General features: G+C 50.0%; 1 protein-coding gene across 2 annotated transcripts in view; it reads left to right on the forward strand.

Annotated features, from left to right (window-relative positions):
- Window positions 1–6,859: 6,859 nt before the first annotated feature.
- DRC8 (dynein regulatory complex subunit 8) overlaps window positions 6,860–22,950 on the forward strand; it is a 46,926-nt gene continuing 30,835 nt past the window's right edge. Inside the window, exons 1-3 of one of the 2 annotated variants that reach the window (XM_075339601.1) lie at window positions 6,860–6,900; window positions 14,479–14,563; window positions 15,030–15,102. In XM_075339601.1, coding sequence (XP_075195716.1) covers window positions 6,876–6,900; window positions 14,479–14,563; window positions 15,030–15,102 — 183 coding nt within the window. In that variant the 5' untranslated portion in view covers window positions 6,860–6,875. Of the gene's footprint in view, window positions 6,901–7,043; window positions 7,121–14,478; window positions 14,564–15,029; window positions 15,103–22,950 lie in introns of those variants that run through there. The other variant, XM_075339600.1, reaches the window with a different exon arrangement.

The following is a 22,950-nucleotide window of genomic DNA, read 5'->3' on the forward strand; positions in this document are numbered from 1 at the left end:
GGTAGGCACCTACAGAGCATAGGGCAGGCACCTACAGAGCACAGGGCAGGCACCTACAGAGCACAGGGCAGGCACCTACAGAGCACAGGGCAGGCACCTACAGAGCAGGCACCTACAGAGCACAGGGCAGGCACCTACAGAGCAGGCACCTACAGAGCACAGGGCAGGCACCTACAGAGCACAGGGCAGTCACCTACAGAGCACAGGGCAGGCACCTACTGGGCACAGGGCAGTCACCTACAGAGCACAGGGCAGTCACCTATAGAGCACAGGGTAGGCACCTACAGAGCATAGGGCAGGCACCTACAGAGCACAGGGCAGGCACCTACAGAGCATAGGGCAGTCACTTACAGAGCACAGGGTAGGCACCTACAGAGCACAGGGCAGGCACCTACAGAGCACAGGGCAGGCACCTACAGAGCACAGGGCAGGCACCTACAGAGCACAGGGTAGGCACCTACAGAGCACAGGGCAGTCACCTATAGAGCACAGGGTAGGCACCTACAGAGCATAGGGCAGGCACCTACAGAGCACAGGGCAGTCACCTACAGAGCACAGGGCAGGCACCTACAGAGCACAGGGCAGGCACCTACAGAGCACAGGGCAGGCACCTACAGAGCAGGCACCTACAGAGCACAGGGCAGGCACCTACAGAGCAGGCACCTACAGAGCACAGGGCAGGCACCTACAGAGCACAGGGCAGTCACCTACAGAGCACAGGGCAGGCACCTACAGAGCAGGCACCTACAGAGCACAGGGCAGGCACCTACAGAGCACAGGGCAGTCACCTACAGAGCACAGGGCAGTCACCTACAGAGCACAGGGCAGGCACCTACTGGGCACAGGGCAGTCACCTACAGAGCACAGGGCAGTCACCTATAGAGCACAGGGTAGGCACCTACAGAGCATAGGGCAGGCACCTACAGAGCACAGGGCAGGCACCTACAGAGCACAGGGCAGGCACCTACAGAGCAGGCACCTACAGAGCACAGGGCAGGCACCTACAGAGCAGGCACCTACAGAGCACAGGGCAGGCACCTACAGAGCACAGGGCAGTCACCTACAGAGCACAGGGCAGGCACCTACAGAGCACAGGGCAGTCACCTATAGAGCACAGGGTAGGCACCTACAGAGCATAGGGCAGGCACCTACAGAGCACAGGGCAGTCACCTACAGAGCACAGGGCAGGCACCTACAGAGCACAGGGCAGGCACTTACAGAGCACAGGGCAGGCACCTACAGAGCACAGGGTAGGCACCTACAGGGCAGGCACCTACAGAGCACAGGGCAGGCACCTACAGAGCACAGGGCAGTCACCTACAGAGCACAGGGCAGGCACCTACAGAGCACAGGGCAGTCACTTACAGAGCACAGGGTAGGCACCTACAGAGCACAGGGCAGGCACCTACAGAGCACAGGGCAGGCACCTACAGAGCACAGGGCAGTCACCTACAGAGCACAGGGCAGGCACCTACAGAGCACAGGTCAGGCACCTACAGAGCACAGGGCAGGCACCTACAGAGCACAGGGCAGGCACCTACAGAGCACAGGGCAGTCACCTACAGAGCACAGGGTAGGCACCTACAGAGCACAGGGCAGTCACCTACAGAGCACAGGGTAGGCACCTACAGAGCACAGGTCAGGCACCTACAGAGCACAGGTCAGGCACCTACAGAGCACAGGGCAGGCACCTACAGAGCACAGGGTAGGCACCTACAGAGCACAGGGCAGGCACCTACAGAGCACAGGACAGGCACCTACAGAGCACAGGGCAGGCACCTACAGAGCACAGGGCAGTCACCTACAGAGCACAGGTCAGTCACCTACAGAGCACAGGTCAGGCACCTACAGAGCACAGGTCAGGCACCTACAGAGCACAGGGCAGGCACCTACAGAGCACAGAGCAGGCACCTACAGAGCACAGGGCAGTCACCTACAGAGCACAGGGTAGGCACCTACAGAGCACAGGGCAGGCACCTACAGAGCACAGGGCAGGCACCTACAGAGCACAGGGCAGGCACCTACAGAGCACAGAGCAGGCACCTACAGAGCACAGGGCAGGCACCTACAGAGCACAGGGCAGGCACCTACAGAGCACAGGGCAGTCACCTACAGAGCACAGGGTAGGCACCTACAGAGCACAGGGCAGGCACCTACAGAGCACAGGGTAGGCACCTACAGAGCACAGGGCAGGCACCTACAGAGCACAGGGTAGGCACCTACAGAGCACAGGGCAGTCACTTACAGAGCACAGGGTAGGCACCTACAGAGCACAGGGCAGTCACCTACAGAGCACAGGGTAGGCACCTACAGAGCACAGGGCAGGCACCTACAGAGCACAGGGTAGGCACCTACAGAGCACAGGGCAGGCACCTACAGAGCACAGGGCAGGCACCTACAGAGCAGGCACCTACAGAGCACAGGGCAGGCACCTACAGAGCACAGGGCAGTCACCTACAGAGCACAGGGCAGGCACCTACAGAGCACAGGGCAGGCACCTACAGAGCACAGGACAGTCACCTACAGAGCACAGGGTAGGCACCTACAGAGCACAGGGCAGTCACCTACAGAGCACAGGGTAGGCACCTACAGAGCACAGGGCAGGCACCTACAGAGCACAGGGTAGGCACCTACAGAGCACAGGGCAGGCACCTACAGAGCACAGGGCAGGCACCTACAGAGCAGGCACCTACAGAGCACAGGGCAGGCACCTACAGAGCAGGCACCTACAGAGCACAGGGCAGGCACCTACAGAGCACAGGGCAGTCACCTACAGAGCACAGGGCAGGCACCTACTGGGCACAGGGCAGTCACCTACAGAGCACAGGGCAGTCACCTATAGAGCACAGGGTAGGCACCTACAGAGCATAGGGCAGGCACCTACAGAGCACAGGGCAGTCACCTACAGAGCACAGGTCAGGCACCTACAGAGCACAGGGCAGGCACCTACAGAGCACAGGGCAGGCACCTACAGAGCACAGAGCAGGCACCTACAGAGCACAGGGCAGTCACCTACAGAGCACAGGGTAGGCACCTACAGAGCACAGGGCAGGCACCTACAGAGCACAGGGCAGGCACCTACAGAGCACAGAGCAGGCACCTACAGAGCACAGGGCAGGCACCTACAGAGCACAGGGCAGTCACCTACAGAGCACAGGGTAGGCACCTACAGAGCACAGGGCAGGCACCTACAGAGCACAGGGCAGGCACCTACAGAGCACAGGGTAGGCACCTACAGAGCACAGGGCAGTCACTTACAGAGCACAGGGTAGGCACCTACAGAGCACAGGGCAGTCACCTACAGAGCACAGGGCAGGCACCTACAGAGCACAGGGTAGGCACCTACAGAGCACAGGGCAGGCACCTACAGAGCACAGGGCAGGCACCTACAGAGCAGGCACTTACAGAGCACAGGGCAGGCACCTACAGAGCACAGGGCAGGCACCTACAGAGCACAGGGTAGGCACCTACAGAGCACAGGGCAGGCACCTACAGAGCACAGGGCAGGCACCTACAGAGCAGGCACCTACAGAGCACAGGGCAGGCACCTACAGAGCAGGCACCTACAGAGCACAGGGCAGGCACCTACAGAGCACAGGGCAGTCACCTACAGAGCACAGGGCAGGCACCTACTGGGCACAGGGCAGTCACCTACAGAGCACAGGGCAGTCACCTATAGAGCACAGGGTAGGCACCTACAGAGCATAGGGCAGGCACCTACAGAGCACAGGGCAGGCACCTACAGAGCATAGGGCAGTCACTTACAGAGCACAGGGCAGGCACCTACAGAGCACAGGGCAGGCACCTACAGAGCACAGGGCAGGCACCTACAGAGCACAGGGTAGGCACCTACAGAGCACAGGGCAGGCACCTACAGAGCACAGGGCAGGCACCTACAGAGCAGGCACCTACAGAGCACAGGGCAGGCACCTACAGAGCACAGGGCAGGCACCTACAGAGCACAGGGCAGTCACCTACAGAGCACAGGGTAGGCACCTACAGAGCACAGGGCAGTCACCTACAGAGCACAGGGTAGGCACCTACAGAGCACAGGGCAGGCACCTACAGAGCACAGGGTAGGCACCTACAGAGCACAGGGCAGGCACCTACAGAGCACAGGGCAGGCACCTACAGAGCACAGGGCAGGCACCTACAGAGCAGGCACCTACAGAGCACAGGGCAGGCACCTACAGAGCAGGCACCTACAGAGCACAGGGCAGGCACCTACAGAGCACAGGGCAGTCACCTACAGAGCACAGGGCAGGCACCTACTGGGCACAGGGCAGTCACCTACAGAGCACAGGGCAGTCACCTATAGAGCACAGGGTAGGCACCTACAGAGCATAGGGCAGGCACCTACAGAGCACAGGGCAGGCACCTACAGAGCACAGGGCAGGCACCTACAGAGCACAGGGCAGGCACCTACAGAGCAGGCACCTACAGAGCACAGGGCAGGCACCTACAGAGCAGGCACCTACAGAGCACAGGGCAGGCACCTACAGAGCACAGGGCAGTCACCTACAGAGCACAGGGCAGGCACCTACTGGGCACAGGGCAGTCACCTACAGAGCACAGGGCAGTCACCTATAGAGCACAGGGTAGGCACCTACAGAGCATAGGGCAGGCACCTACAGAGCACAGGGCAGGCACCTACAGAGCATAGGGCAGTCACTTACAGAGCACAGGGTAGGCACCTACAGAGCACAGGGCAGGCACCTACAGAGCACAGGGCAGGCACCTACAGAGCACAGGGCAGGCACCTACAGAGCACAGGGTAGGCACCTACAGAGCACAGGGCAGTCACCTATAGAGCACAGGGTAGGCACCTACAGAGCATAGGGCAGGCACCTACAGAGCACAGGGCAGTCACCTACAGAGCACAGGGCAGGCACCTACAGAGCACAGGGCAGGCACCTACAGAGCACAGGGCAGGCACCTACAGAGCAGGCACCTACAGAGCACAGGGCAGGCACCTACAGAGCAGGCACCTACAGAGCACAGGGCAGGCACCTACAGAGCACAGGGCAGTCACCTACAGAGCACAGGGCAGGCACCTACTGGGCACAGGGCAGTCACCTACAGAGCACAGGGCAGTCACCTATAGAGCACAGGGTAGGCACCTACAGAGCATAGGGCAGGCACCTACAGAGCACAGGGCAGGCACCTACAGAGCATAGGGCAGTCACTTACAGAGCACAGGGTAGGCACCTACAGAGCACAGGGCAGGCACCTACAGAGCACAGGGCAGGCACCTACAGAGCACAGGGTAGGCACCTACAGAGCACAGGGCAGGCACCTACAGAGCACAGGGCAGGCACCTACAGAGCAGGCACCTACAGAGCACAGGGCAGGCACCTACAGAGCACAGGGCAGGCACCTACAGAGCACAGGGCAGTCACCTACAGAGCACAGGGTAGGCACCTACAGAGCACAGGGCAGTCACCTACAGAGCACAGGGTAGGCACCTACAGAGCACAGGGCAGGCACCTACAGAGCACAGGGTAGGCACCTACAGAGCACAGGGCAGGCACCTACAGAGCACAGGGCAGGCACCTACAGAGCACAGGGCAGGCACCTACAGAGCAGGCACCTACAGAGCACAGGGCAGGCACCTACAGAGCAGGCACCTACAGAGCACAGGGCAGGCACCTACAGAGCACAGGGCAGTCACCTACAGAGCACAGGGCAGGCACCTACTGGGCACAGGGCAGTCACCTACAGAGCACAGGGCAGTCACCTATAGAGCACAGGGTAGGCACCTACAGAGCATAGGGCAGGCACCTACAGAGCACAGGGCAGGCACCTACAGAGCACAGGGCAGGCACCTACAGAGCACAGGGCAGGCACCTACAGAGCAGGCACCTACAGAGCACAGGGCAGGCACCTACAGAGCAGGCACCTACAGAGCACAGGGCAGGCACCTACAGAGCACAGGGCAGTCACCTACAGAGCACAGGGCAGGCACCTACTGGGCACAGGGCAGTCACCTACAGAGCACAGGGCAGTCACCTATAGAGCACAGGGTAGGCACCTACAGAGCATAGGGCAGGCACCTACAGAGCACAGGGCAGGCACCTACAGAGCATAGGGCAGTCACTTACAGAGCACAGGGTAGGCACCTACAGAGCACAGGGCAGGCACCTACAGAGCACAGGGCAGGCACCTACAGAGCACAGGGCAGGCACCTACAGAGCACAGGGTAGGCACCTACAGAGCACAGGGCAGTCACCTATAGAGCACAGGGTAGGCACCTACAGAGCATAGGGCAGGCACCTACAGAGCACAGGGCAGGCACCTACAGAGCACAGGGCAGGCACCTACAGAGCACAGGGCAGGCACCTACAGAGCAGGCACCTACAGAGCACAGGGCAGGCACCTACAGAGCAGGCACCTACAGAGCACAGGGCAGGCACCTACAGAGCAGGCACCTACAGAGCACAGGGCAGGCACCTACAGAGCACAGGGCAGTCACCTACAGAGCACAGGGCAGGCACCTACAGAGCAGGCACCTACAGAGCACAGGGCAGGCACCTACAGAGCACAGGGCAGTCACCTACAGAGCACAGGGCAGTCACCTACAGAGCACAGGGCAGTCACCTATAGAGCACAGGGTAGGCACCTACAGAGCATAGGGCAGGCACCTACAGAGCATAGGGCAGGCACCTACAGAGCATAGGGCAGGCACCTACAGAGCACAGGGCAGGCACCTACAGAGCACAGGGCAGGCACCTACAGAGCACAGGGCAGGCACCTACAGAGCACAGGGCAGGCACCTACAGAGCACAGCGCGCCCCCAGGTTTTCGGTGCAGGACTCCTCTTTCCGCCGCGTGCTCAGGAGCAGGACGCGTCGCCATGGAAACTAAGCACAACAGTCATGGCGGAAGAGAAGGAGGCAGCAGGTAGGAGAGCGCAGCCGGAGGCATTAGTGCGATCTGCGCCGTGCATAATGACAGCATGCTCCTTCATATTGCACCAGATTTGTGCAGTTATTTATATCCGGGATAACTACTTTCTAGTCCTATGACCCAGAGGACTGCAGTGGATGATGAGTGCTTTGTGTGTATTGGTTATAGATGTGTCTCTTCCTTTGTCAGCGCAAGCATCAGATGCTGGATCCAGGTGAGTGCCAGCAGGAGAGTATGGTATGAATAAGCTGCATATAAAAAACTGTGTGGGGATGAGCACTGCAGCTGTGTATATTGTTTAGTAACCGATGCTGGTTCATGCACCCTATATCCTACGCCAGTGAATACAATGTCCTGCAGCAACAACCAAACAATGCATGCAGCTGTGATACTCCACCTGGCCCATCTCTTGTATCTTGCTAGTGCCATATCAGATTTCAGCTGATCAGTGGGGGTGTCAGACACCACAATGTCATATTGCTGATCAGTGGGGGTGTCAGACACCACAATGTCATATTGCTGATCAGTAGTGTCACTAGAGTTTGATGGGCCCAGTGCAAACCTTTGACCTGAGCCCCCCGTTCCTCACCCCCTTGAGGTACAGGATAATTACGCTGACACTTGGCTCTTTCTCTTATGCCTCTGCCACACTTATGTGACAAAACGTAACGTTTTTGTCACGTACGTGTTAAAGGGGTGGTTTGTTCCCCGCGTGCCGTTTTTGTGGCACGTCCGTGTTCTCCTTGTGTTATACATTCTAACACATGGAGAACGGAAAGTCCCGCCTACCTGCATCATCCGGCGCTGTCTGCGGTGCTGAATGACAGCGTGAGTGTGACGGAGGCCTTAGGCCTGCGACACACATCCGTGCCTCCAGTACGTGTGTGCCTTTTTTTTCACGTACCAGAGACACGGGCCCACGTGTTCCTATGTATTGTTATTGTTTTGGACACACGTAACTATTCAGGAACGGAACGTGTGTCCATTCCGTACTTACATCTGTCCGTTTTTTAAAACCACTGACATGTCCGTGTTGCTCCAGCAGCACGGGTGTCACACGGCCCGCACCCGTACCACACGGATGTAGTGTGGATGCGGGCCCGTGTGACACGCGCCTGACACGCGCCGGAGAAAAACACGTGTCAGTGTAAAAGAAATAAAAACACATACTCACCTCCACCATACCTGCAGTCTCTGCCGCGGCTGTCCCCTGCATTCGTCCCCCAGTGAATTTGAACAACGCTTCTCCTTCACTGGGGGCCGGAAGCAGCGTCAGCGGGGCGTGGCTTTGGCCGGACGCTGTCATTCAGCACCGCAGACAGCGCCGGATGATGCAGGTAGGCGGGACTTTCCGTTCTCCGTGTGTTATAACGTATAACACAAGGAGAACACGTACGTGCCACAAAAACGGCACGCAGGGAACAAACCACCCCTTTAAAACGTACGTGACAAAAACGTTACGTTTTCTCATGTAAGTGTGGCAGAGGCCTTAGGCCTGCGACACACATCTGTGCCTCCAGTACGTGTGGGCCTTTTTTTTCACGTACCGGAGACACGGGCCCACGTGGTCCTATGTATTGTTATTGTTTTGGACACACGTAAGTATTCAGGAACGGAACGTGTGTCCGTTCCGTACTTACGTGTGTCCGTTTTTTATAACCGCTGACATGTCCGTGTTGCTTCAGCAGCACGGGTGTCACACGGCCCGCACCCGTACCGCACGGATGTAGTATGGATGCGGGCCTGTGTGACACGCGCCAGAGAAAGACACGTGTCAGTGTAAAAATAATAAAAACACATACTCACCTCCACCATACCTGCAGTCTCTGCCGCGGCTGTCCCCTGCATCCGTCCCCCAGTGAATTGAACAATGCTTCTTCTTCACTGGGGACCGCACGCAGCGTCAGTGGGGCGTGGCTTTGGCTGGACGCTGTCATTCAGCACCACAGACAGCGCCGGATGATGCAGGTAGGCGGGACTTTCCGTTCTCCGTGTGTTATAATGCATAACACACGGAGAACACGTATGTGCCACAAAAACGGCACACGGGGAACAAACCACCCCTTTAACACGTACGTGACAAAAACGTTACGTTTTGTCACGTAAGTGTAGCAGAGGCCTTAGCACCCAGCTTGCCCATGCTCCGATATCCCTCTTTCCCTCAGCACCCAGCTTTCCATGTTCTGATATCATCTTGTCCTCAGCACCAGCTTCCCAATGCTCTGCTATACATCTATCCCTAAGCACGCAGCTTGGCCTTGATATCAGAGCATGGGAAAGCTGGCTGGGTGCTGAGGGAAAGATGTATAGCAAAACATGGGAAAGTTGAGTACTAAGAGAAAGATGTATGGCAGAGCATGGGAAAGCTGGCTGTTGTGGACAAGATGGATATCAAGATATAGGAAAGCTGGGTGCTGAGGGATATTAGAGCATGGGAAAGCTGGGTGCTGAGGAAAACATGGGTATCAGAATACAGGAAAGCTGGGTGCTGTTGCATCATAAACGGGGAGAGGAATACGGGTATAAGCCGCGCTAAAACCACAGAATCCAGAAGATTTAAATAAATCCCTTTATTTTCATAAGTGTACGTGTTTCAGAGATATATCTGTCTCCTTCTTCAGGATAAGGGGAATCATACATCAGTATCAGCCATGCAAGGCTTATATATAGAAATCCACATCTGCCACATATGCATTTAACGCGTCATCAGCTCCCGTGACTCATGGCTGTGACTCAGTGCCACGTGGAGCAGTGAAACAGTGAATAAAGTTGCAATTAAAAAAAGGAGGGGGGAAAGGGGAAAATAAGGGGGGTAAATGTTTACATATGTGATATGATGCAATGAAGTTCCTAAAGAAGATAGATGGTTGAAAAGGTGTGAAATGTTTGTGTGAGAAATATATTATCTGAAGTGCAAAGAAAAAAATGTAAAAAGGAGAGAGGGGACTCGAACTAAAAGATCACTGTGACCTAATGGAATTGAAATTGTAGGTTAGACCTCTGCTCTATACCAAAACGCATTAAGGCTATGTGCGCACGTTGCTTTTTTTCATGCGTTTCAGCAGCGTTTTGAGCTGCAGCACTTTAATGCAAAATTGCATGCGTTTTGATTTCCAGGCAAAGTCTATGGAAAATAGGGCTTTCTTGTGCGCACGATGCATTTAGAAACGTTGCATTTTAGTTGTGGAAAATTTGTCAAATGCCTGCGTTTGAAGAAGCAGCATGTCAATTGTTTTTGCCATTTTCGCAGCGTTTTAATAACATTGAAGTCAATGAAAAATGTCTAAACTTATATTTTTCAAGAAAGAATGCGTTTCACTTGCTTTTTACTAGCGGTCTGCATATGTTTTTGACATAATAAACGCAGGTCTTTCGGTCTCTCTCTGTCTCTATATCTCTCTCTGTCCATGTCGGTCTCTCCCTCCCACCCCCTCTCTCATACTCACCGATCCACCATAACCGGCGCGGTGCTGCACGGCTGTCACACTGCTCCGGTGGCTTCTCGTCTTTTGAATATGCCGACCGCTCATTAATCCATCACGTATTCACTGCTTCCTCCGCCCACCGGTGCCTATGATTGGTTTCAGTCAGACACCCCCCACGCTGAGTGACAGCTGTCTCACTGCAACCAATCACAGCCGCCGGTGGGCGTGTCTAAATCGAACAGTTAAAAAAATAAATAAATAATTAAAAAAAAAGGACGTGCGGTTCTCCCCAATTTGGATACCAGCCAGGGTAAAGCCACACGACTGAAGGCTGGTATTCTCAGGATGGGGAGCTCCACTTTATGGGGAGCCCCCAGCCTAACAATATCAGCCAGTAGCCGCCCGGAATTGCCGCATCCATTAGATGCGACAGCCCCGGGACTCTACCCGGCTCATCCTGAATTGCCTTGGTGCGGTGGCAATCAGGGTAATAAGGAGTTAATGGCAGCAGCCCATAGCTGCCACTAAGTCCTAGGTTAATCATGGCAGGCGTCTCCCCGAAATACCTTCCTTGATTAACCTGTAAGTTAAAGAAAATAAACACACACATCCAAAAAATCCTTTATTTGTAATGAAAGACAAAAAAAAACCCTCTTTCACCACTTTGTTAATCCCTCAAAAACACCTCCAGGTCCGACGTAATCCACGCAAGGTCCCACGACGCTTTTAGCTCTGCTACATGAAGCTGATAGGAGCGGCAGTAGAACACCGCCGCTCCTGTGAGCTCTATGCAGCAACTGAAGTGAGTCGTGCGATCAGCTGTGCTGTCATTGAGGTTACTCGCAGCCACCACTCTCAGGTGGAGGACTGCAGCTGTGGCCGCGAGTAACCTGAGTGAAAGCACAGCTGATCGCGCGGCTCACTGCAGTCACTCAGGGGATTTGTGATCACAGATGAGTCCTTCAAGTGTGACCGCAAATCAGGCTGCCACACGATGCCGCGCGTTGTTAGTGAACTCAGGTGAAGCTCTGACGTCATTGCTGTGGACTCCTGTGTCCTGGCACTGACCTCGGAGGTTCATCTCAGTTCATGACAGCACACAGAGACAGAGCCGCGGGATGACAATGAAGTCGGGTTCAGTTCATCTGAGTTCATTCTCATCGCCCGACTCTGTCTGTGTCTGCTGTCAGCGGACATGTACCAGAGCTGAATTGCTGGGGAAACGCACTGATAAAAATACATCCAAAACGCATGTAAAATGCATGCAAAATGCATCCAAAATACATGCGTTTTGGATGCATTCTTTTTGTCAACACGCAGCGTCACGTCTGCCAGAGGGTGCGTTCTTTTCCGCACTGGTCAGGACGCAATGTGCGCACATAGCCTAACAGTGACAGTGAAGTCTCCCGGGCTTAGGCATACTTCGTATTAAGTGGCCAGGGTGAGATATCATACACATCCAGTGATTATCTTATGAATTATGATAAGAGTGAAAGCATATAAAAATTGTAAGGAATTAAAAAGAAGTAAAAACTTTCCGTGTGGCTGAAAGAAAGGGCTGTCTTTTTATAATAGAAAAAGCCTTTGGGGAGAACATAGTGCGAATGCGCCTGCGTGAAAAGGTACTGAAAGTTCAAAACTGTGGGAAAAAAACTCACTGCGCGTGCGTTAGAGGTGAACAGCCGGTCGGCGCAGCAGAGAGCCGCTCTAAATGCCCGTGGAGGGATTTGTAGGTGCGATGTTTGATCCTGGAGTACCTTATACTTTTAGGAGGATATAGTGGTTCACCTAGAAACCTTAGAAATGTTTAGGGGGGTCTTTAAACCAAGTACACCTCAAAAAATCAAACCCCACCATAAAATTCAATGCTTTATTCTATAAACCAAGTGCAAATTTAAAAACAGAGTGGGTTTGATACATTAAATCACGGTTACAGGGGGGATTCCGGGCAAATTCCCTATTTTAACCCTTCCTGACCGCAGGGGTTGGCACCCTACACAAATAAACGTAGTGGCGCCCCTGCTCAACGTGGACTGACCCTTCTAACCCTGTACTGACAATCTTATTCGTGCTGCTGATCTCTGTGAGAGCCTTATGTAGTATTTCGTGAGGTTCTCATACATCCATACAGGCATTCAAGAATTATATATTTGAAATAACATCTATAATTTTCTGGATATATTAGATAGACATCTCAGCATTTTTGTAGTTAACGTAGTCAGTTTGTCAAGTAGAAGACACTGTCCATGTTTTTAGTATCAAACTTTGAATATCACCAGTAAATGATGTAGCAAAATCGCCACTGCTTCGCCATTAGGCATAGCTCACTGCCCGACGCGTTTCTCCTCCTGGACCAACAATTGAACGGAGGTTCATCAGGGGCTGTTCAGGGCTCAGTTGCGCAGATAAAGTTCAAATGAACACCCAGATGGAGTACACATCGTTACCTGGGGACTGTTTCCATGATACTATTCAGAGGGCTTTAATGCTATCCTAGGACTCTGCTTATAATATTGTTGTCCTCTGAAAACCTGGGTTGCTTATTTCATGTGACATACTGTCTGGACGTGTGGATACTGTCTGTGGTGGCAATTTGGCCTGAACCCTATTCAGACTGTATGGTTGGCAACCTTTTTATCAGGTGCATGAAGTGGTGATTTTATCACTGTTCTTTGGTGGACGTATCATAGTATCTAACGGTCCAAGTTTATAATGGTCTGAAGCTGTATGTTTCAAGGATCCATGCTGTTATACCCCTGATGAGCCCCTTTTTTCCTAATTATGGGGCGAAACGCGTAGGGTAAATCCTGGACAAATAACAGCTTAAGTCAATAATGTATCTGTAATTTTATTGCATGTCGACTGGATGACATAGTCTGACCGATCCCCACTAGTTTATGACAGATGATTAGTGACGGACATCTCTCCTCTGCACAATTTAATGTGTGTTCATAATCTTGTGGGCTGTTTTCTTTGGTGTTACACCTTACCCACTGCTATTTAGACACACTCTATGTCCTTTTGAAAGTGAGTGGAGGGTCAGGATAGGACATCAGTCGACGTGGAACGGGGGCGTTATTACCAATTAGAACGCCGACCTCCGTTTGTAAGGAAGGGTGAGGAAGGGAAAAGTTTTCTCGCCTTTCTTGTCAATGATAATTTAATCCAACTTTATGTTTGTATGTACTCTGTTTGTGGCATATATGTTCAATAAATATTGTGATTTTAGGTAAAAGGAATTTTCGGTTTTTGCTCAGTTGCGCAGATGCCAGAATTATAATAGTGCCAAAATTAGTGATTCAGTCCTTCAATAAGGTAATGTTGTTCTCATCAAGATAAAGTATTGTCTGGGGCTGCATGTTCTTATTTAGGCCATGGCGCCATTACCCTTGCACCATTGACGTGCGGCCGGCCTCTAGACCTATGCAGTGGGATATCTGACTGACAATAACACCTCACTGAGGAATTATGTACTCATGGCCTAAATAAGAACATGCAGCCCCAGACAATACTTTATCTTGATGAGAACAACATTACCTTATTGAAGGACTGAATCACTAATTTTGGCACTATTATAATTCTGGCATCTGCACAACTGAGCCCTGAACAGCCCCTGATGAACCTCCGTTCAATTGTTGGTCCAGGAGGAGAAACGCGTCGGGCAGTGAGCTATGCCTAATGGCGAAGCAGTGGCGATTTTGCTACATCATTTACTGGTGATATTCAAAGTTTGATACTAAAAACATGGACAGTGTCTTCTACTTGACAAACTGACTACGTTAACTACAAAAATGCTGAGATGTCTATCTAATATATCCAGAAAATTATAGATGTTATTTCAAATCTATAATTATTGAATGCCTGTATGGATGTATGAGAACCTCACGAAATACTACATAAGGCTCTCACAGAGATCAGCAGCACGAATAAGAGGATATAGTGGGCCAGGATCATCGGCTGTTGAATGGTTTTGCAGCTTTCTTACAAAAACAAACATTATATTGAGATGAGGAGAAACGCATATGGATCAACAATCATGTATGAAATGATTCTTGATCCATATGCGTTTCTCTTTAGACAAACTCACAATTTTGTATATTCCATTATTAAGTATAGTTTTATATTGCCTTTTGCTTGTCATTTACAGAGGCTCTTGTGTCCGATCTCCAAAAAAGAATTACAGAAGCATTTGAAGTTTTTGACCATGAAAGCAACAAAACTGTAGATGTCAGGTAAGGTGGTTTTAATCCTGAATTAAATGCGTGCCGATTTTGGTGAGGATTGAATACTTTCATAGTGGGATCATAAAGGCCCCTATTTCTGTTCTGTGGAAGGCGGTGGATCCCTTTCTGAAGCCATATTTCTATTACGTTGATGGTCATTGATCTAGATGGCCGCCATGTAATATACAATGCAGTTGCTGCTGCAGGGTAAATGCATAGCTGGTGATGGGTGTCTGAGGAAAATCAGCTTTATCACTACGAGTACTTGGAGTGTTTTGAAAGGAATTGTGTTTAATGAAAAAATATTTTATTATATTAAAATTATAAAGAAAAAAGGCAGACACAGCATTGTCCAACCTAAACTATAAAATTATGTTCTCCGCACAGTAAACACTAGAATTGCTGTTTTTTTTTTGTTTTTTTTTCCATCTGTGGAAGGAATAAATCTCAACTGCTGGAATGTTGTATTTTACAGGGAGATTGGGACAATCATAAGGTCCTTAGGGTGTTGCCCAACTGAAGGGGAACTCCATGACATGCTTGCAGAGGTACAGTATTTTGCATTGAAAAAAGCACTAAAGCATCTAAAATGTTCACATGCCAGGTTCTGTGTTTTTTTTCAGATCCGTTCTCTGTTCTATTCTGGGAACAGAGAAACAACTCATGTGGAACACGGATCTCTATTTTGTTGCATTTAAAAAACAGACACATAACGGATACAAGACAGTCCCCATTATAGTCAATGCTTACATTTGCAATTTCCTATGTAATGGATCCACGTTCCAAATGGGACCCATATCTCCATTTTTTTGGCAGAAGAGAGAAATGAATTGAAAAACACAGGAATTAGAAGTTCTAAATGGTAATTGCTACAGGGGGGACACTAAATATATACATGTATTAGATAAGAGCAGGCTGAAGGCAAATGATGGCACAGTTGGTGCTCTATGTGACAACCCATAGTTCTTAAAAGTAACCTGTCAGGTCCCCTCTGCCCTCCAACCCAGCAGCATTCATACCTGTCTGCCCAAATTCCCTGCCTAACCAGCCCTGTCTAATGCTATTCAATGCTAATGCTGTTCTAATTCTGTCCCTATGCTAATTAGGGCCTTGATTAGTCAAAGGGGCGTTATTTCCCTAGACTAGTCGGCCTCTTTCCATGTATGATGTCCCTGTGGGCGTAATAACATGATTTCCACAAGCCAGTGTCACCCCAGCTAATGGTAATCTCGCGCATGCGAGCGGCTCATTTTGGCCGTGTCAGTGTGCCTCAGAAGCAGGGTGCATGTTTCCCAGCTTCAATAAGCGTACTGCGCATGACTGGAAGTTCAGAAGACGGCTGACATACAGGTTTTCTAAACTTCTGGTCACACAGTGTGCCAAATGAAGCCGGGAAGTATCCACCCTGCTTCAAAGGCTCACTGATGTGGGTTAAATGAACCGCATGCATTCAAGAGATTTCCAGGAGCTGGTGGTGATGCTGACTTGTGGAAATCATGTTATCATACATGATATGACAATATATGACATTCATATTAGTGAATAGCATTATATATAGGGCTGGTAAGGGAGGGAAGTTGGTCAGACAGATATGAATGCTGCTGGGTTGGAGTACATAGGGGATTTTCCCATATAAAGTAAAGGCACTAGCATGGTGAGTAAAATCATACCTTCACTTTTCTGATTGGATCTTTGATTGCATAAAAAAATTTGATAAAGTTCTAGACGTTGGTGCATTCATTGAATGACGTGTGCAACCTTTGTGGCTCGGGTCCTCTGTGCAATTTCCTCTTCTGATGTCTTACTGGCTCGCCTCTTTTCTTCATTCAAATTTCGTGCTGCATTGGCAATGGTACGCTAATGATGTCTTCAGTAAAATGGCCCTGGAGTTTATTGAAAACACTGTAAAGAAGACTATGAGCAGCATTGTCTCATGTGCAGATGAAAAAAAAAATTAAATCTGCGCATGCGTCGAAGCCACTCATGCGTTTTCTCCACACTGTCTTCAATAAAATGGCGCTGGAGATCATGGTACACGCATACACTGACTACGGTGCCATTTTAATGAAGACATCATTACTGTACCAATGAAATATAAATGAAGAAAAGGGGCAAGCCAGAAGGATGCCAGAGGAGCAATTTACACATAGTATCTGACCCACAGAAGCCCTCCCCGCTGCACACGTCAATAAAGGAATGAACCAACTTCTGTACCTCTATTAAGGATTTTCTGCAATTGAAGATCCAGTCTGAAAAGTGACGGTATGATTTTAATCGCCATGCTAGTGCTAGTATGTCACTGTCTTTACTGCATATGGTAAAATCATGGTGGTTGGTTTACTTTAAAGAGAGACAAGTTAAAGTTACCATTACCCATCTCCCTATGAAGAAAAAAAAAACCCCAAAAAAATCATGCACACTCAGCTACACTTTGTCGTGGAAACCCCTTTCCTGGGAGCTACTTTGGGGTGAGATTCAAGGGATCTCCAGATCTGCCAATGTTGGTCAAATTAATAGCGATGCATCGGAGACAAGAACACACAACCAGTGTCTGTTAGGCTATGTGCGCACAGTGCATTTTTCGCGGCGTTTTTGCGCGTTTTTCGGGTGCATTTTTGGCCTCAAAACTGCAGGACTTTGCTTCCCCAGCAAAGTCTATGAGTTTTCATTTTTGCTGTCCGCACACATCTGTTTTTTTTACCTGCGTTTTTGAGTTAAAAAAAAAAATGGACATGTCAGTTATTTCCTGCGTTTTTCTGCGTTTTCCGCCCATGCAATGCATTTGAAAAACGCAGCAAAACGCAGAGATCAAAAACGCAGCAAAACGCAGCCAAAAACGCACCAAATCGCGGCAAAAACGCATGATTTTTGATGCGTTTTTTTGACGCAGGTGCGTTTTTAGCGGCCAAAAACGCACAAAAACGCAGCGTCAAAAAGACGCAGTGTGCGAACCTAGCCTAAGTGTAGCAGTCTTGTCTCATCTTTGGTTGCAGCAGGCAAGTATTTATGACAGCCACAGAAGAATGGGATGGCTCAGTCCTTATCTAAAAGCATATAGGTTTCACAACAAGAAGCCTATAGATTCTGCTGAAAAAGTTTAACTAAGGATTTAGCCTGTCTGATAGTTAGACATAAAATGTATTAATACAAATAGGACTAAAATACGCTGTGTACAGGTTTCTGAATAAAGGTCCAGTCACACTAAGCAACTTACCAGCGATCCCAACAACGATAGAGATCGCTGGTAAGTTGCTAGGAGGTTGCTGGTGAGATGTCACACTGCGACGCTCCAGCGATCCCACCAGCAACCTGACCTGGCAGGGATCGCTGGAGCGTCGCTACACAAGTTGCTGGTGAGCTCACCAGCAACCAGTGACCAGCCCCCAGCGCCGCGTGGAAGATGCTGCGCTTGGTAACTAAGGTAAATATCGGGTAACCAACACGATATTTACCTTGGTTACCACCGCACGTGCAGAGAGCAGGGAGCAGCGCACACTGAGCGCTGGCTCCCTGCTCTCCTAGTTACAGCACACATCGGGTTAATTACCCGATGTGTGCTGCAGCTAAATGTGCACAGAGCAGGGAGCAGTGCACACTGCTTAGCGCTGGCTCCTTGCTCTCCTAGTTACAGCACACATCGGGTTAATTAACCCGATGTGTGCTGCAGCTACATGTGCACAGAGCAGGAGCCGGCAGCACAGGCAGTGAGAGCGGAGGAGGCTGGTATCAAAGGTAAATATCGGGTAACCAAGGACAGGGCTTCTTGGTTACCCGATGTTTACATTGGTTACCAGCCTCTGCAGAAGCCGGCTCCTGCTGCCTGCACATTTAGTTGTTGCTGTCTCGCTGTCACACACAGCGATCTGTGCTTCACAGCGGGACAGCAACAACTAAAAAATGGCCCAGGACATTCAGCAACAACCAACGACCTCACAGCAGGGGCCAGGTTGTTGCTGGATGTCACACTAAGCAACATCGCTAGCAACGTCACAAAAGTTGTTCGTTAGCAGCGATGTTGCTAGCGATGTTGCTTAGTGTGACGGGGCCTTAACACTTCCAAAAACCATATGCAAAACACAAAATTATGAAAGATATATAAATTATTTAAATGATAATCAATACAAGATATAAAATATTGACCATAACAGCTTGTATAAGGCCTCGTTCACATGTGCATTTTTTACGCATGTGTTCCATCTGTGATTTTTACAGACAGACAACGTACCCATTATACTCTACGGTGCAGTTTACATATACCGTACATGTGTTTTTTTTGTGGATCATGTGTCCGCAAAAAACTGCATGGAGACATGTCTGGGTTTTTTATTTTGGTGACAGTTCAAAATCATCTACACAAGTCTATAGGTTCATAAAAATCAGGGGCAGCACACACTACCGTCTGTCTGTGTTGTCTGCTTTTTTCACAATTCAATTGAAGCTTTTCAATTTTTTATTTTTTTGCATACAGTATAATGACTGATGGGAAAAAAAAGCAAACTAACACATCGATTAAACAGTGATGAGAATCAGTCCATTATTTCATGAAGAAAAAAAAGAAAGCTTCACATCTGAATGAAGCCTTAAGGCTGCTTTACACGCAGCGACATCGCTAGCAATGTCGCTGGTGAAAGCACCCGCTCCCGTCGATTGTGCGTCACGGGCAAATCACTGCCCGTGGCGCACAACATTGCTGGGACCTGTCACACGTACTTACCTGCCTAGCGACGTCGCTGTGGCCGGTGATCCACCTCCTTTCTAAGGGGGCGGTTTGTGCGGCGTCACAGCGACGTCACACGGCAGCCGTCCAATAGAAGCAGAGGGGCGGAGAGCAGCCGAAAGAAAGTGACGCCCACCTCGTTGCTGGAGGACGCAGGTAAGGTGATGTTCCTCATTCCTGGGGTGTCACACGTAGCAATGTGTGCTGCCTCAGGAACGAAAAACAACCTGCGTCCTGCAGCAGCAACGATATTTGGGATTAGAACGACGTGTCAACCATTAGGTGAGTAATTTTCATCGTTAGCGGTCGTTCGTATGTTTCACACGCAACAATGTCGCTAACGAGTCCGGATGTGCGTCACAAATTCCGTGACCCCAACGACATCTCGTTAGCGATGTCGTTGCGTGTAAAGCCCCCTTTACTCTCACTCATGCAACGTTGGGTTATGTGGCATTCACAAATCTGTGTGTCCGATCACTGACCAATATTCATGGACCGTCTGTGGGTCTCTTGACCCAAACTTCACTGCCTCATATATGTCTATAAGGTGATGTGACTCATGGCCGAATCATGAATCACAGTCCATGCTCAAATTGTGACATACAAGTGTTCGACTACTGCAGAAGAAGGTCCAAATGGAAATGGCTGCATCAACAAACACTTGACATCTTCACTGCTGGTTGGTAATGCAGCCCTAAAGGTGATGGGTTTTATGGTGTTTTGATGCAAATTTCTTCATTGAATTCAGAGGAGAAAATTAAAGGGGGCTATACACGCAGAGACATCGCTGGCCGTGGCGCACAATATTGCTAGGACCCGTCACACATAGTTCCTAGCGACGTCGCTGTGGGAGGCGAACAGCTTCCTTTCTAAGGGGGCGGTTTGTGCGGCGTCACAGCGACGTCACACGGCAGGCGTCTATTAGAAGGGGAGGGGCGGAGAGCAGCCGCATGAAAGTCACGCCCACCTCGTTGCCGTAGGAAGTAAGGAACGTTGCTGTTCGCCATTCCCGGGGTGTCACAAGTAGCGATGTGTGCTGCCTCAGGAACGACAAACAACCAGTGTCCTGAACCAGCAACGATTTTATGGAAATGAACGACGTGTCAACGATCAACGATAAGGTGAGTATTTTTGATCGTTAGCGGTTGCTTGTACGTGTCACACGCAACAACGTCGGTAACGAGGCCGGATGAGCGTCACGAATTCTGTGACCCCAACGACATCTCGTTAGTGGTGTCGTTGGGTGTGAAGCCGCCCCCTTAAGTCTCTTGCTTTTAAAAAGGTTGCCTACCACGCAGAGGCTGCCCTGATAAGGTTTCTAAAATTTTGCCCTTTGACTAAAAAATGGGGTGCACCCCTGTTCTACGGGAAGTAATTTGCAATGAAAAGCAATATGTTTATGAGACATTAGTTGTAACTGATTCCTCTTAATACCAGAATCCATCATCCTGCTAAAATATTGTCTTACTGATTACATTCTGCTACGATTGACTAATACATGAGCAGTAGGATTCCTTTATAAAATTCACATCAGCAATATTCAGAGATTCCTTCTTTGAGATATTTTACTTCTCCATACAAACATTTCCAGGACGTCCTATTGCAGAACACATTGGGTTAATTTCACCCCTCCTCAGGATAAAAGACACATTAATAGCAATAACTACACAATTAATTAACTAAAGATTCAATTAATTAAAGTTCACTTGTATAAAAGACCTTGGAAAAAAAACAAACCCTGAATTTTTAATTCTTCTATTCAAGATAGAGGACACACTTTTTTTTTGCTTATGAACTCCAGGTCCACTCTGTATACAAGTGTTGGGGGAGACCTCCGGATCCCTTGTGACAATTGAAATCCACACCACAGGGTAGGATTCGAGCTACTGGGCCCCCAGCGGGCACCACCGCCGAGTCACTATCGGGTACCTTTAACTCCGATGGGGACACAAGGCCTGTCACCCCCTCCTCTCCAAGAACAACCGTATCGGCAGTGAATACACAATATGCACTCACCGATGTTGTAGGTTGATCAGGCCTGTTGGAGCGGAGGGAGGTCCTGGTCCGTGACGTCCAAGGTATCGGGGTATCCAGGTATCGGGGTGTCCTTATGGGGGCCCCACGTTGGGCGCCAAACTGTTGGGGGAGACCTCCGGGTCTCTCTCAGGGTCACGGATTTGGATTTCAAATCAGAACTGCGCAGATGTATATGAATCAGGAAAATGACCACACAGAGAAATGTGTCTCTATTTGGGAGAAGTGAAGGTCTTCTGCCAGTGTATTCAAAAGCATAACATTTTATACAGCTTTTTGGACAATCCTGTAAAACAACATTCCTTTAAGGCATTCAGGTGTGTCTGGGAAGAGAGGAAAGTCTATTCAAGAATATTGCTTAATCATGAGTCTAACCGGTTTTCCAAGACTGGAAGAAGACATTAAAGAATGTCACTTTACTTATTTATGAGACTGCAAACTCATTACTTAGCCCTAAGCATAGTTGGTTTACGTTTACAATCCTTGCAACATTTCATTCAGGTATATGTAAAAAGCAATACATAAAACATAGAAAATACAGATTAATCTTATTATAATATAATATCATACTGGACAAACGATTCATAACCTAGGCCTTCACAGTAGGAGTAGGCTTGTTACTCCGATTGGTTACAGGCGGCTGGTATGACTAATCTTTGGTTATTTCTGCAGTGTTTTTCTTGCTATGTTTTAGGCCTCTTTCACACGTTCGTGAAAAACCACGCACGTTTTTCACAGACGTGTCAGAGGTGTGTTTTGCCCTCCATGAGCCGTGTTTATGGCCTACGTGTGTACTCCGTGTATTATCCGTGATAACACACGGAGAATGGGAACTTTCTACTCACCTGTCCCTGGCTTCGCTGTCCGTGGTGCTGATCTTCGGTCTCTGGTCCTGCCGACTCCCCGCTGCTGCAGCTTCCGGCCGCACTGAAGTGAATATTCAATGAGCATAATGAGTGGCGGTCGGAAGCAAGTGACAGCAGCGGCAGAGACAGGAGGGCTGGAGAAGGTGAGTACAGGTGGTGAGGAGGAGGTGAGTACACCTCCGTGTGGTCCGTTTCCGTTCCGTGTGACACCCGTGATGCCGGAGAAAAACGGACATGTTGACTTGTGGAGCACACGGACACACGTATGCTCCACACATACACACGGTCCATGGTCGAACACGCACGTGAGCGCAGACCCATTGATTTTAATGGGTCTACGTGTGCCCGTGTCTCCGGTATGTGAGGAAAAGGACCAAACACGTACCGGAGACACGGACGTGTGAAAGAGGCCTTATCCGAATTGCAGTGTCCATCTGTTGGCACTTTTTGAGATGCCTGCTCACTTTACAATGAGCTCTTTTGCATAGCACAGATTACGCCAGCTGTGTTACACTTTACCTCCCCAATCTGGATTACTGACTTCTGATGACCCTCAAGGCATGCCCGTCTCCTTCCTCACTCCAAGCCATGTGTTCATATGGAGCTCTGAGGACGCCATCACTTCCATTAGGTATATTCCTTATTCCCGTAGTGAGCTTAAGTGGTTGAGTGCATAGACATCATTATCTCATCTAGGCTTGACAATACTCAACAGCTACATGCTGTGTTATTTTTTTTTTTTTTAATCATGCTGTATTCCAGATGCCATTCTGAATTAT

The sequence above is a fragment of the Anomaloglossus baeobatrachus genome, chromosome 3 (assembly GCF_048569485.1).
Source record: "Anomaloglossus baeobatrachus isolate aAnoBae1 chromosome 3, aAnoBae1.hap1, whole genome shotgun sequence".
Lineage (NCBI taxonomy): Eukaryota > Metazoa > Chordata > Amphibia > Anura > Aromobatidae > Anomaloglossus > Anomaloglossus baeobatrachus.